This window comes from Pleurodeles waltl, chromosome 12 (genome assembly GCF_031143425.1).
Source record: "Pleurodeles waltl isolate 20211129_DDA chromosome 12, aPleWal1.hap1.20221129, whole genome shotgun sequence".
Lineage (NCBI taxonomy): Eukaryota > Metazoa > Chordata > Amphibia > Caudata > Salamandridae > Pleurodeles > Pleurodeles waltl.
In genome coordinates, this window is record NC_090451.1 from 185,081,706 (window position 1) to 185,097,465 (window position 15,760).

Genomic DNA, 15,760 nt, shown 5'->3' on the forward strand with positions numbered 1-15,760 from the left:
TCACTGGAATGTCACTGCATGCATCCGATAGCATGGTGCTACGTGACGCCACTGGAATGTCACTGCATGCATCCGACAGCATGGTGCAACGTGATGCCACTGGAATGTCACTCCATCCATCCAATAGCAGGGTGTAATGTGATGCCATGGGGTGTCACTGCATGCATCCAATAGCTAGGTGCAGTGTGATGGTACTGGAATGTCACTCCATGTGTCCAACAGCATGGTGCAGTGTGATGCCACTGGAGTACTGCTCATTTATTGGTTAGCCGGATGCATTTTGATGCCACTAGAATCACTACCTGCGTCCAATTGTGGGATGCTACATGATGCAGTGGGTCTATCATTCCACGCACGCGATAGTTGAGCACATTTTGATGCCACTGGAGTATTGCCACATGCATTCAATAAAAGGGTGCAACGTGATGCAATAGGAATATGGCTCCATGCCTGTAATAGTTGTGCACATTTTGATGCCACAAGCAATGTGATGCAATAGAAGCATGGCTCCACGCTTAATGGGTACATTTTGATTTAATTTTAATTCCATTGCAGTATAAATACATGCATACAATAACAAGGTGCAACATGGTGCACTGGGAATACTGCTCCAATCATGTGGCATTTGACCACGTTTTGATGCCACTGGACTATCACTACAACTATCTGATAACAGTGCATTGTGATGTGACTCGATGACCCTATGAATCCCATACCAGCCTGAACCGTGATGCCACTAGGACATCCCTCCATGCATCCAACATAGGGCCACATTGGAAAAATACTGGAGTATTGCTTCATCCATCTGATAGAGGGCCACATTGTGAAGTTAAAGTAGGCTCTGTGTCACAGCACTTCACTAACTGGAATTTAAAAGCTGCCTGAACACCCATTCAGCGGAATAAAGCAGCTGTTCCATAGACAGAGGTCTGCACAAGTCAACGAGGGAGCACTCAGTTTATACTTCCAGGAGAGGAAGGGTTTGCTCCAAATATTTATAGCGTGAGATAACTGCCAATTCTAACAAACTATCAAGTGCCATTAAAAATAATTCTCTGGACATATAGAGCAAAATAAGGAACCAATATATGGATGCACCAGAGGAATAAATGGCCTGAATGAATGAACTACTGGATTGGATGTGAATAAACAATGAATTGCAACGATACATTAGAAGAATTGATTAGAGGACAGAGTGGATCGAGTGGCTTCTTGGAATTGAATGAAGAAATTATTGGGGAATTTGATGAATAGGAGGAATGGGTTGTGGGTGGGATACAGGAATGAACTTCAGAAAGGAATGAGTTGGAGAAATGGATGGACTCCAGGAACTGATTATACAAATAGAGTGAAGGAACGGATGGTTTAGGGGAGTAGATGGATTGCGGGGATGGATGACAAGCACGGATAGCAGGGACCGAGAAGAGGTTCCAGAGTGGTGAAACTAATGGATGAATAGATGGCATGTATCGCAGAGCCCTGTGAAGGAGCAGTGGGCGTGAATTGAGATCAGAAATGGTAGGTGTTAAGGTTTTTCTAATATAAGGTGATTATTCTGACTGTGGGCTTGATGTGGGGAACATAGTCCATCGTCAGGATCCTTGTATACATCTTTCGGCATTCAAGGTCACTGCATTTAGAAGACCTGGAGTAGAACTTCATTGGATGAGCATGGGATGTCTCATTAGGCAAGGCACTGTACCTCACTAACTCTCTGGATGCAGTTAAGGGTGAGGCACAGGGCCTGGATAGTGATTCTGGCATTGATGGTGAGCCAGTGGAGGGATTTCAGGGTCGGGGAGAATTCTAATATCTTAATCGGGGAGATTTTAATCTCAACAAGTCCACTGCAGACATGTAGTAACAGATGAGTACAAGCATGCACTGTGCATGGGAGAAATTATGTTTCCAACACCCATTTTGTGGAACAAGCATTGCTGGATGACCCATTGAAAAGTTATTAACACTACCACAGCCCAAACAGACTTTCATAGGCATCAGGCTGCAGGGAACAATCCCAGTTTACAGCTGCCCTGTCTAGCTGCATGAAGGACGCCATTTCAATGGGGGTTTCTTGGAACAGGTTGTGAGCACAGTTGACGCCATGCCTTAATTAGTCCTGAACTTTCACCCCTGGCAGAGTCCACAAGCCTTTTCTTTGAGGTGCTTTAGTCCAGTTTCAGCATCCATTATCCAGGTTCCAACCATTCTTCATCCGGGACAGTTTTTCCTTGCAATAGAAGCAACTCCTTGATGAATGATATGACATTCCTCCTCAACAAACACACTGAGACATGTGGCCCCAGTGTCAAGCTTCCCAAACAATCTGAGAAGCTAGTGGCTAAACTACTCCTCCACAGCAGAGAGGCTGTCACGTCAGTGTTCTCGGTGCCTAGCAAGATGTGTTCACTCAAATGAAGAGCCGTCATATCATTGGTCAATATACCAAACGTGCCCTCTTGGAAAAAGAAAACATTGGTGTAAGGGCCCAGATGTTCTTCTATCTACTGATGAACATCAAGGCCCTAAAACTAAGTTTTAATTCATTTTTCTTCAATTAAAGAACACGGCTGCTAAGGTTGGTACCTGCAGTGTACAGGCTTGCAATTATCCACAGAGAGCGGGCGAGAGATGGACTTCAAACAGCTTCTGCACTTTAATTGGAGTATTTTTATGAACATACGGTGCTCTCTACAAAATAAAGAATGTAACATCACAAACTACTCACTCCATTCACTGGAACGCGTAATATGGAGGCAGATCACATGACAGATGTTGTGAAATATCAGGCTGCAAATGCATCCTGTTGTGTATTGGATGGTCACAACTCGTATTATTTAGCTTGCTTGTAAATGCCCAAGATTTTGGCAGAAATAGGCACGGAAACATTGGACGAAAAAGTGTTTTGTCCAAGATGACACATGTTGACCACATGAGGAAGTTCGGACTCAAACTCGTGCTTGCTAATTCCAGAGTCAACAATCTAGTTTATAGACCACATCTTCACCCTCAGGGGATCCATATGCGACTGTAGACTGTAAACGGAGCATGGCTGACAGCTTCATGGAGCCTCTTGAATTCACTCAGCACAACAGTCAAGCCTAGGACGATTTTCTTTATATTCAGCATATCTGCAGCCTAGAAGTGGGGCCACAACTATCAATAGTGGAGCAGGTGAAGTGGCACTGTGGCCAATGGGCACACTGCATCCCAATTAGAGTGTGTTTTCATATTTGGCGGGGTAAGCAAGGGGAACCCATTTGCCTTTTTTGCATCAGAGCCTAAAGCCACCCTTGTTACACTGCTGCACGAGAGCCTGCCTGGAAATACCAGAGGAGGAGAAACAGGCTAGAACAATAATCAAGATTCTATCATAATTATTGAAAGATAATGTCCTCTCTAAAAGAGCAGCACATCAGTAAAATTACAGAGCTTGTGTGAATGGTATGTATGTATGTATCTATTGCGCTAACCCAGCCAACAGACAGTGAAGCTCTGTTCAGGGTCACAGATAAGCATAGAGTGCTCTCTGTATAAACTGTATGTGTAATTGGCTTTTACATGATTGGCATATTTAATTTACTAGTAAGTCCCTAGTAAAGTGCAGTAGAGGTGTCCAGGGCCTGTAAATCAAATGATACTGGTAGACCTGCAGCACTGATTGTGCCACCCATATGAGCAGCCCTGTAAACATGGCTCAGACCTGTAGTGTCCATGTGTGTAGTTTTAAACTGCCAATTCGACTTGGCAAGTGTACCCACTTGCCAGGCCCAAACCTTCCTTTTTTTGTACATGTAAAACACCCCTAAGGTAGGCCCTATGTGGCCCCATGGGCAGGGTTCAGTGTATGTTAAAGGTAGGCCATGTACTGATGTGTTTACATGTCCTGACAGTGAAATACTGCCAAATTCGGTTTTCACTGGCGCAAGGCGTATGTCTCTCATAGGTTAACATGGGGACTGCCTTTAAATATCTTTTAAGTGCATTTTCCCATTGGGAGCAGATAGAGTTCTGGAGTTTGGGGTCTCTGAACTCACAAATTAAAAATACATCTTTTGGTAAAGTTGTTTTTTAGATTGTCGGTTTGAAAATGCCACTTTTAGAAAGGGGTATTTTCTTGCTTAACCATTCTGTGCCTTTGCCTGCTTGTGTATTCCACATCTGGGTCAGACTGACGGTTGGGCTGTTATGAATTCCCTCTAGACAGTGACACAAAGGGAGCTGGGGTGTAGCATGCAAATCCTGATGAGTCTCCTGGGCTAGAGTGGGGAGGGAGGTGCTGATACTTACACCTGAAAGGCTGTGCCTGTCCTCACACAATACAGTCTCCAATCCCCTGGTGTGTGTGTCTGGGGCCCAGCCTGGGCAAGGCCAGATCTTGGGAAAACATAAACTTTCTTTAAAAGTTTGTCTACTTCAAGGGCAGAAAGGGGTATAAGTAGTGGGCCCAAAACCCCAGTCTTTTAGAACACTTCTGGATGAAGAAGAACCTCTACCAAGGAGTAGAGCTGAAGAACTGGAGGAGGAGTACTGCCCCTTTGCTGTGCTTTGCTGGGTTAGCCTGCAGTAGCTGCTTCTGCCTTAGAGAGGGAAAAGACTGGACTTTGCTGTGTATCCTGCTTGTGAAGTTTATCCAAGGGCATGGACTGACCTCGACCCCTGTTAAAAAGCCTCAGGGACAGCAAAGACTTCACCTACCAGCCTCTGAGTTCACTTGCTATGGACTTTAACTCTCCAGGCGGTGCCTAATCCAGTTATTGTGCCCTTGGGAGTGAAAACTGGTGAAAAGCCAAATGCACCAACTTCTGACGACGTCCAGACTAGCACTGCCGCCGGATCCCACGACGACGCCTACAACTGAAACCCTGGTGCCCGTTGGAGTACGATGACCCCGACCAACCACAGGCCCTACTCTGCCGCAGCCTCACTGAAGTCCAGGACTCCATGAGCCCCGAAGTGCTGTGTCACCAATGTCACCTCCGTTCCTCTGCACTGCAGCCCCAGAACCGACGCCGCACCAGAACGAGCGGCGCCTTGATCCCCGACTCCGTGCACCAGCTTGTTTCCTCATTTTCACAAGGTACTGTACCAAGGGGTCCGTGCGACTCCGTGACCGGTGCCATTGGCATCAGATTGTTGAGAACGACTCCGCCATGAAGCCATAATATCACCAAATTGAAGTATTTGTGTTTCTAAGCACTATATTGAAGTTTAATATTTAAAAATTCATAACTGCTTGTGTATGTTGGATTTTTGTTCTTTCAGTCTTGTTTTACTCAGATAATATTGGCTATTTTTCTAACCGGTGTTGAGTCCTTTTGTGGTGTTTTCACTGTGTTATTGTGTGTGATTATACAAATACTTTACACATTGCCTCTGAGATAAGCCTGACTGCTTGTGCCAAGCTACCAAGGGGGTGAGCAGGGGTTATGCTAGGTGTGTATCTCCCTTACCCTGACTAGAATGAGAGTCCCTGCTTGGACAGAGTGCAAACTGACTGCCAACCATTTCTAATAGTAAGCTAGTCAATTGCCCAGCCAATATGGTGGTGGTGCCAATACAGAGTGCGGAATAACTCTTGTGATTGCTAATAGTAGCTATCTGTGAATAAATGTATTGCTCTAACTCAATAAGCTGGTATTGTACATGTCACAAATGGGCAGCTCTACAGTTTGAATCAATATTGCACTGGCACCGATCCCTACTTAGAAATAGCTATTACTGTTCGCAGACCAACATAGTCGTGATTCTGGTCCCATTTAATGAACACCATCTATAATCCCCAAACCAATATTATGTTTGCTCATACTGCAACTGAGGAATGGTTCTTACAGCACCCAAAACATTATGCTGCTGCCGCCTAGACCAACTGAGGAATAGCTTGTGCAGTCCCAAACCTATATGGTGCTTGTTCGGGCTGGCAAATAATTTATACTGTCTTGAGACAAATATGGTGGTGGTACCAGACCTGTCCCAATGAACAGATAGTATAACACCTGCAGCAATATGGTGGTGGGAATGGTGTATATTCTGATGCAATAGGATGATAAGTGCCCCATTGGCTATGGTCAAAGTAGTGGACTGCTGAACAATCACCAGAAGCAATCACTAGTAGCATGAGGATATTGAAGTATAAAGCCGAAAACACAGAACGCAGCCCAATAATGTAATACTCAAGCGGAAACAGAATGGTTTTAATGTGAATAAGGAAAGGTGGAAAGTTGATCCTATTGGCATAAGCATAAGCCCCACTGCATGTAAAGAAGACGCTACATATCCAAATAGTAGTCAGGTGTGAGATCATGTGTAGGTACTAAGGAGAGCATTAACATTGTTCTTGAGAAGTAGTAACACAGACACTGAAATGAAGGCCGCCTGGATTGGGAAAGAGGTCGACCCGTGTTTGCACAAACATACCTTGTTATAGATTTTGAAGCAAAATGAAGGAGTACTACCCCACCAATTATAGACAAGGCTGTCTCATCCCGCCTGGTCTAGCAATATCTTGTATAGTGCATTTTCCAAGTCTTTGTAATCAGAATTTGCTGAATATTGAATGATCGTGCCTCAGTGCCCTAAATTCTGCCCAACACTCAGTGGGAAGTTCTCTTTTCACTTAAAATATTTTTTATGGGATTTCACAGGCATTTGGAGTGTATTGTGGCTGTTTTCATCCTATGTATATTTACCCCGTCCACCCCCAAATACTTCCATTAGTGCCAAAAATATTTGTTCCATTTTATGGTGTGAATTTGATTCCTTGGCTTTAAAGGTGAAATTAGTGTTTTGTTTGAAACAGCTGCAGTTCCCCAATATTTCTTGTCTTGAGTCGTTAGGCTTGGCAAAGCTTTAGATTTGAGGTATACCGAGCTTTATACGGCACTGCAAGCAGGCATTTTACTTTATATAACTCAGCACTTGCTGCCTCAATCAATCACTGTTTATTGACATCTCCTAGCCTTAATCTTCCAATATTGTATAAAAATAAAGCATGCAATATCCCTGCCACTGGAGTTCAAGGGCATTTGACATTAAATCCTCTATTTGCATCAGCGTGGCAAAGGTGACGTCACATGTGATACTTTGACTAATTTAGTCAAATATCATCTCTGGAAGTTACCTCCCTCCATCCTAATGGTACCTGAATCCTCCTTCACTAGGCACATACCCAGTCCCTCAGTGTGATCACGTGTGGAAGCACCGCTAATTTGCAGGCTTTGTTGGGTCAACATTTCTACCAATGAGAGCGAGTCCCAGGGACACTAGATATAGGGCTCTAGACCTATAAAGGGAGATACACGCGGCTTACTTTCAGTAGCTGCTTGTGCTTTTGATCCAGAGCGAGAGGGATAAAGGCAGAAAATGGATATAGAAAGAGAACGAGAAAAACAGTGACAAAGGGAGAAAGCAGGGTGAAAAGAACCTGCAGGAGTGAGGTAAAGAGACAGGAAGTAGAGTGTTGGAAGAAAGTGGCATGAGGTGGAATCAAGATAGGACTGCATTTGTGTTTGACAACCACGGCATTGGGCAGCACCGGCTTCTATAAAGAAAGGACTGGGGCTCTGCACCTTTTCTCCAAGTTAAAGACTGGGGAATTTGCTCAAGCGTGGGACGTACAGGAGAAGCTACTGTTAGTAGTTAGGGCATCAGTGCCCTTAATGGAAGATAGGAAAATGGACTTCTTGCAGTAAAAGTCTGCCTTAGCTCCAGGACAAAGGGGCACCTAGGCCCCTGGGCCACTGCACCAACTACACTCTTGCTCTCTCATGAGCAGTTAGACAAACTATGCACTATGTAGGTATTACTTCTGACTTTCTGTGAAAAGTCCAGGCACAATCACAGATTTCAATCGAGGTGCCGCAATTAAAAAAATAAAAAATAAAAAAACTACGCTTCACAGTCGTTGCTGTTCCCATCCCATTCATGACTAAGACAGAGATTTGGTTGTTTGCACATTTAAAATGAAAAATTAAGTCGTTCGAATTGTGTCTTTGGACCAGATTTATGGCTTCTAGAAATATAGTTGCTGACTGCACAGAGCACAATTCAACATGAAACCACATGGGTGGCTTATTGTTTTTTTGTCTAGCAGAAGCCCTCGTCACCTAGCAGGAGATACTACACCAGTGCTTAATTTGAGCTTGTTGCTTCCGGTGTGGGGCACTGGCACTTATTTGTGAGGGCTGGCACATATTCTTCTGCATCAAGCATTTACTGTGAGAATAAGACACATATGGGAAAGACGGAGGAAGAGAAACAAAAAAGCGTCACAATAGTAGAAAGCAGAAAGCTGCAAGGGTGAGCTGAAGGGACATTGAGTGGCTGTACGAGGATTGAAGAGGCCCAAGATGGCTTCAGGATTACACTGCCTCAGTATTCCGTGTTCACACATTTAATTGCAGCAGCTGAGTGTTAAGAGGAGGGCTTTGGGCACCAGCACGTTTTTATTTACAAATTAAGAACTGGACTACACCACTGCACGTGCCCTAAAGAGTGCTTATAGGACCAGATGGCCCACCTCACCTTAAACCATGCAGTACTTCATCACAAAAGCTGACTGCAGAAAAAAGCGCTATAGTCCCTTCTTCTGAGCCCCTAACAAGTCAGGTGAAGAAGTCAGAGATGTTGAAATTCCTCCGAAGGAACGATAGGGTCAATGCCAGTCACACAACACCTCAAACAATGTTCATTTCCGGCCAGTATCATCCCCACACCAAATTCCAGTCTTTATAAGTTTTTGATAGAAATGGGGAATAATTGGTGGAACCCAGAGTTACCAGGTCTATTTAAGTTTTCCCATAATTCAGCAAAAAATGCACTAACGTGTAGGTGTATGATGGACGCTAGGGTGCTCATGCGGGCGGGGTGGGGGAAGGGTGAAGGATTGCAGTCAGTGCTTAATTTGAGCTGGTGGTTACAAGTTGGGGCCCACCAGTACTCATTTTTGGGAGCTACACATTTTTCAAAATCAGACTTTGACACACAGCAAGAAAGAAAAAAAACACGGGGGAGAAAGAAAGCAGAAGGGAAAGGTGGACAAAAACAAAGATAGAAAGCAGGAAACAAAAGTAACCTGCAAGAGTGAGATAAAGGGGCAAGGAATGTCTGGCAGTCTATTAAAGACGAAACCAGGACGGGACTGGCTCTTTATCGTACCGGGTATTCTCCGGTGGGCTGTAAGAACTGGGGGCTGCTTCTGAGAGCCGTGGGCGCTGCTGGTGCCTGTGTCCCTTTCCACAGCTCCCGGAGGTTAAATAATTACAGAAGGTACAGGGGTCTTCAAGAGAGAGAGAATAAAGGGAGAGAGTGTTAGAGAGAGCAAAAGCTCAGAAAGGGAGAAGGAACAAGGGAAAAGCGTGTATCATAAGTGAGTAGAGGATAGGACACGGGCTAGTTTGAACATGTCTCTCAAGGCTGCGGTCTTCTAAACAAAATCGTGGGCCCCAGCACTAATCGGTTTACAAATTAAGCACTGGTAGCAGCAGAGCATGCTTCTGCTAGTTGTAGGGGAACATTGCCAGCTTTCCTGACCCTTAAGACCAAGGGAGCCATGGGAAGTGCCAGACAACTGATTCCCCTGACTACACCAAATTGGCATCCACGCCATGGGCTGCATTTCATGTTTCTATCTTGCATAACATCTAATCATCTCAGGAAGGGTTTCCACAAGATACTGAGCTCCAACTTTGCCGGCCTCTCTGTAACGTGTGCTCCATGGAGTCGAACAGTGATAAATGCCGCTGCTTAGAAGCGCTTGTTGCGCGCACACGCACTTGTGAATTTATCACAGTCAAGTGCAATAATAGCTTTACACTCCAGGGCTTCAGAAGGCTTCAGGTATTCTTAGAGATCAAACAACAAACGGTATCCAAGAAATGCGGTTCCACGAAACATCAGATAACTACGGCGAACTGCGCGCTACGGTCTGTGCCAACACAAAACTGGCACTGCTTTGAAATTCCTCTGTTCCTTCCATAGGCCCGTTCAGACTCAAAATGGAGGGAACAAATACGCTTCCTGCTCAGCGACAATAACGCCACAGATTGCACCAGTGGCAAGGAGCGTTTGCAATGACATTTCAGGATAGCACAGATGGCAAGGGTGCAATGTGGCGCTGTTATCTGCACTTAACAAGCGCAAACCCAATTGCACCGATTAGTGCTAAAATAATCTGCAGCACAAGTCGCCCCAAATGTTTGTGCATATTTCACTCTCCTGAAAAAGTATGTATGCTGGAGACCGATAAATATCTGGGCCCCTACCGTATGAAAAAGGGCAACCTAAGCGCGCCTTGCGCTCTGTCTGATGTCAGATCTTGTGACAGTGATTCACGGCCCGTGGTGAGTGGGGTGGCAGTGCAGCCTACGTGACGCACAGGAGGCTATCTTGTTTGGTTACGTGTGTGACACAAAGCATTTCGACTGTTTACGTACTATGAGAAAGAGCCACAACAGGAGCAGGAGATTGTGCAGCACAGTGCAAGCGGCGCACAATCCTGAATAACCTAGACCCAAGTGCGTGTGCAAATAAGCTCCAGTTCCATCTATGTAACTCAAAACCTCAGTGCCATATGTCACAAGTCTAGGCTATGTAATATGATATTTTTAAAATTCACCAAATTACAGACGCTGTTCTACTTCTAGAATTCTGCACGTTTTGAACTATTTCTTATTTCATAAATACAAATACGATGCAAAATATATTTCACTTTTGGGCCAGCCAATAACTTTACTAATATAAGTGATACAGCTCACGATGAGGTTTTACACATTATGTGTATATGAACGGATAAATCACAGAACAAAATGAAATATTAGCACAATTGAAAGGGATATGTGGTGTACGCAAACGGGTATGGTGAGCATTTGTGCGCTGTCCTTGCCATGGGTCAGACAGCACACTACGTGCCTAGAAGCCTATACCGAATCAGAGATATTCAGAGCGTTTTAATGCCCTGGGGATGGGAAAGCTTCTTAGAAGTAGAATTTTCACTGTCTCCATGTCATAGGGACCTGCCAATAGGATTCTTTAGCAACTGCAGTGAGTCCTTCTAAGGTATTTGTCTGTAAAGCAGTCATGAAAAAGTGCCAGGTGATATTTTTATTATTCAAAATAGAACATCCTTGGAACGGCCTGATAGTTTATGGTAAGAAGTTCTAATCCTGCTCTTATGAGGTGCACAAAGTGCTCTATATCACATGACACTGTAATTCAGGACCAGTTCTCAAATAGATTAGAAACAAAAGACGTTATTTTACGTGCTGTATAAAGAAATATGTTTATGTAGCAAACCACTGCATCCTGGGTGATGTAGTCTTGGCTGGCCCCGCAAAATGTTCCATTACCCAATAACAAATTACAATAAGTTGTCAAAAACGAAAGGAAGGGAATGGAAACACTGTGTTACCCTAATCTATCAAGTAACGCATTAATCTGACTGCTTTATAGTAGCATAGCTGAATTAACCTGTTGCCTCATTTCAGCACTTATGCCATTGGTTCCCCAGTAAAAAATAAAATACACTGTACTTCAAATACCCTGCTCAGACCTCTCAACCTTGTCTTCAGGGGTCTGAAAGTAGTCCTCCCTCCGGCGGTGAGGGGCAATCTCATGGGAGGTCATGGAATGAGGGCAACAATTCTTTGGTGCATGAGAAAGGTTTGCATGCTTGTGCCCCACCTGAATGGCCCAGGAGGCATATGGCATGCTGGTGGAATGAAAAAGATCCCAACGCCCTTGACACACTCCAAATGACTGTGGCAGAGGGATATGCACAATTCTTGGTATTTTGAGTTGCGATGCCAAGGACTGAATGGGAATGCAGCAGTATGCTCCCATACACTAGTTAAGACACCAAGTGAGCAGGGTGAAGGGTAGTGGGCACAGTTAGGTAAGTGCCAATCTAGTCATTGTTAAAGGGTCAATGCAGCATGCATAAAGTCAGGTTAATTGTATAATATTTTAAATTATGTTATTTTGTTATCAGCATTTGCATATCACCTTCTACTGTTAATGTTGCAACTAAGGACTTTCTTAATCTGGGCACTACTTGTATTTGGCAGGAACCACACATAGGAACATATTACAATCAGTGGTTTAAGTTTGCAGAGGGGCACCACATTTAGATCCCTAGAAGATGGGTGGCTCTATCAGAAGGACTTGAATAACGTCCTCTTTTGATAGCACCATAAAGTCCATCCTAACATTTTCTAGAAGCAAACGCCACAGTCTGGGAGCACAGTCGCAAAAGGCATGGTTTGCAGTTTTGTCTTTTTTCACTTTTGGGATCTCCTGATTTGAGAGAGTGGCACTTGTGTTTTGTGAACACCTTCTCAAGCAGTTGGTCATGCAGGTACGTTGGTCGCAAGAGGTATGATAGAGGATTCATGATGGAGCAGGGCTTTAACTTTATTCCATTTTCTCTTGGCAGACAGTGCAATATGATCAGAATAGGTGTGATATCTCTCCGTTTGGTTAAAGCTACCAAACATGGCGGCTGGATGAAGGCCGTCTTTTATGGACCACTGAAGGCTTTTGGTGGACCCCTTAGAATGTATTTTCTTCTACCAAAGTGAGATACAAGCATGGCTTATACCTATTGTTGTAATCTTTACCCAGAATCATAGGTTTAGATTTTTCAGAAAGTGCAGTCTGTTGTATAGTTTTGAATAACTTCAAGCTATGGCTCTGCATGTTCAAGTTGGAGTGTAGAACGAATCCGAGGAATTTTCCTATGGCCTAATTATTTATGTTGAGCCTCTAAGGTTTTGTCTTTTCTAATATGGTAGGATGATGTGAATTATCTGAATGTTTCAGCTTCAGCGGCCCTTTATTACAGTGGAAAAAGGCACGAGAATAGCCTCGGAGAGATCGTTCAGAAATAGGTGACTAAAATGATATATGGTTTAAACCAAAAGTCGGATGAGGAGATGCATGAGACTATAATATACATCCCGAGATGGAAATGAGAGACAGACAGAAATGATGGAGATGCACCTGTCCTTTCAGGAAATAAACAGAGAACCAAAGGCTGCCTTTGTCAGAAGCCTGAAGATCATAAATTAAGACAGGTAGGGAAAAGGGAGCAGCAAACGTAAGAGAGGATATCAACACAATAAATGAGTTCAAAAAATCTAGTACACTCATGGGATATTAGTAATAACACCAGGATACATGTAGACAATAGTGACAGACTCTACTTTGCTAACAAATACCACAGGCCCAAGGCCTACAAAGGATGAAGAGTACTCACGTCTGCATAGATATTGGTGCCGATGACAGGGGCCCAATGCGCTGGCTCACTTTTACAGTGGGCAGGACAGTAAATTCTGAAAACAGACAAAACATTGATGTATTCTTTATAAAACTCATCATGATATTTGTGAAGGGAGTTCTCCAAGTAAAATGCTTCTTAAAGAGGTAGATAATGAAAAAAATGGATAGGTGGAGTGTATCTCTAAACCGATGGTAAACTGAACATTAACAACTCATATTGCAAGCACAAGCTTGAAGAAGAGGGTGTAGCCCTGAGGTTGTTGCATGTTAATTTAATTTTTTGTATGGCCCAATAGCATTAGTTTAACACTTCTAATTGCATTTCTTCAAAAATCAAATGTTTCCTACGGAAAGGAATTAACTGTGTTGTTACTGTGGAAAGTAACACTTTGTATCACTCAGATAAAAATAACTTGAGCACTTATGAATACACGTTCCCTTCGGTGACACTAAAAAGATGCAACCATAGTCGTTATCCTGTATCCTTAACTCCTCACCTCTCAATTCCTAGTGAATACACCACAACCCTTAACTCTGCACCATTAACCCTACAGTTCAAACACTTAACCTCATACACCAAACGTTTAAATGCATATCTCCAATCCCATAGACTATATCTTTACCCCCAGAATTCAAAACCCTTAAACTCTACTCATCCCAATGCCCTTAAAGCTTATACCCCTAAACAATAACCATTGACTCTATTCCTGAATCTTAAATAATGTACACTTAATCCCAACACCAGATTTTTTATACCCTTTCCCCATACACTCCTAATCCTTAAACCTGATTCCCAAACATTTGAACCTGAACCGGATCCACAAAACCATTTACCGTATTTCCAATTCGATTTTCCCTATACCCAAGCCCTTAATTCTAAACCCCAGATCCTGAGACCTTTAGTCTGACCTCATAGCTTCATACTCTTGACCGCTACATTTTTTATCCAATACCTGTACCCCTATAACTTAAACCTGGTACTCTTAATGTTTAACCTTATACCCTGAACTCTTAGCCCATAACCATTTAACCCCTTTATATCAGCATCATACCCAATTCACTTAATCCATCACTCTTGGTCCTTTCATGCTGTCCGTACAGTACATTTTAGGAGCAAAGACTCTGGGGAGTGTTCCTTTTCAAAGAAGTTAGCTTCAGAACTATTAAATAAGAGGTGATTTTCAGAAGTGTTGCTTTAGACGTTTTACTGCAATGTCACCCACCGACACTGAATGTGTATCATAGGTGGATAATAAAAAAAAAAGTGGGGAAAGAAAAAATGGAAGGAAGATCATAGAACAGCAAGACTTGAAGAAAAAAAGGAGAGTGAATGACAGTAAGAAAGAGAAATATTAAAAAGTCAGAAAATGAACAAAGTAGAACATTAAAGAACTAAACAATAAGTGTAACAAAGAAGGGAAAAAAGAAAATAAACAAGAGACGGGGGAAATGAAGTGGAAATAGGAGGAGGACAGAAAGGGAAGAGGGTATGCAACAAACCTTACCTAGGGCAATGGGATGCTGGTTTTTTGAACTGGCACAGTTCAGCTACAGTGGTGTAACAATCCAGTGACTGCACTGTAATTAAATGGAGACAGAGGTTAATGTAACAGGACAACCCCCTCTCCTTCGTATGGAGCAGCACATGCCCTAGCAGGCCTTATATCCATGTACAAGTAGATAACAATATCAGAGTGGACAGCAAATCTGGCCATGGTCCTGTCAACAATGGCCGCCCTTTCAGGCTGATTCACCAATTCATCACACTGCTGTTGCCAACAGTTTTCATGTTAATCCAACCTATATTTCCAACAAACTGGTCCATTTGATTGAATTGGCTCGTTGTGAAATATATTGAATAGAAATCAAAACAAGAGACCACATTGACTCAACGTTGAATAGTCACTGTTTACCTTTATCAATATCAGTGGTTTTTTTATATAAACTTTAAAGACTGACAGGAAACAGTTCCGTTCTGGCAAGTACTATACAAACTATTTTCCATCATCTTTGGGTCAAAACAGCATTTGTTTATGTCACAGTGTGATATGATCTCTACTCCATGTAACTTCTTGCAGACCTTGCATCAGTATGAAGTGCACAAAGTGAAATGGCAGCCAGTGAAAGAAGAACCCAGCCATGAGCAAATTAAGTTACAATTTCAAATTATTCTTTAAGAAAAGTATAATGAAAATTAAAAATAGACAGTAAACAGGTTTCGGGATTGTTAATGGACTTAAGCTAAATCTTAGAGTTTATGGGGTTAGGTTAAATGTTAGAGTCAGAGTAAGGGCTGAGGAGAGATTCGAGGTTCGATTTAGATTCAGAGATACCGTTTGGGTTATTGTCAGGCATTTTCCTTATCTTATTCCTTGTTAAGGCCTAATCATTATTGGTTTCTTTTACTGTATTTCTTCATTGTTGTATCGTTTCCTCTACTGTATATATATATCATCAGGAACAGACTTCTATCATATAATGTTCG

At 43.0% G+C, this 15,760-nt stretch overlaps 1 protein-coding gene across 1 annotated transcript in view; it reads right to left on the reverse strand.

The window, feature by feature from the left end:
• CRISPLD2 (cysteine rich secretory protein LCCL domain containing 2) overlaps positions 1–15,760 on the reverse strand; it is a 139,488-nt gene that overhangs the window by 37,305 nt on the left and 86,423 nt on the right. Inside the window, exons 12-13 of the mRNA XM_069217670.1 lie at positions 14,781–14,853; positions 13,253–13,328 (exon numbers count right to left, since the gene is read on the reverse strand). Of these exons, the coding sequence (XP_069073771.1) occupies positions 13,253–13,328; positions 14,781–14,853 (149 nt within the window). The remainder of the gene's footprint in view (positions 1–13,252; positions 13,329–14,780; positions 14,854–15,760) is intronic.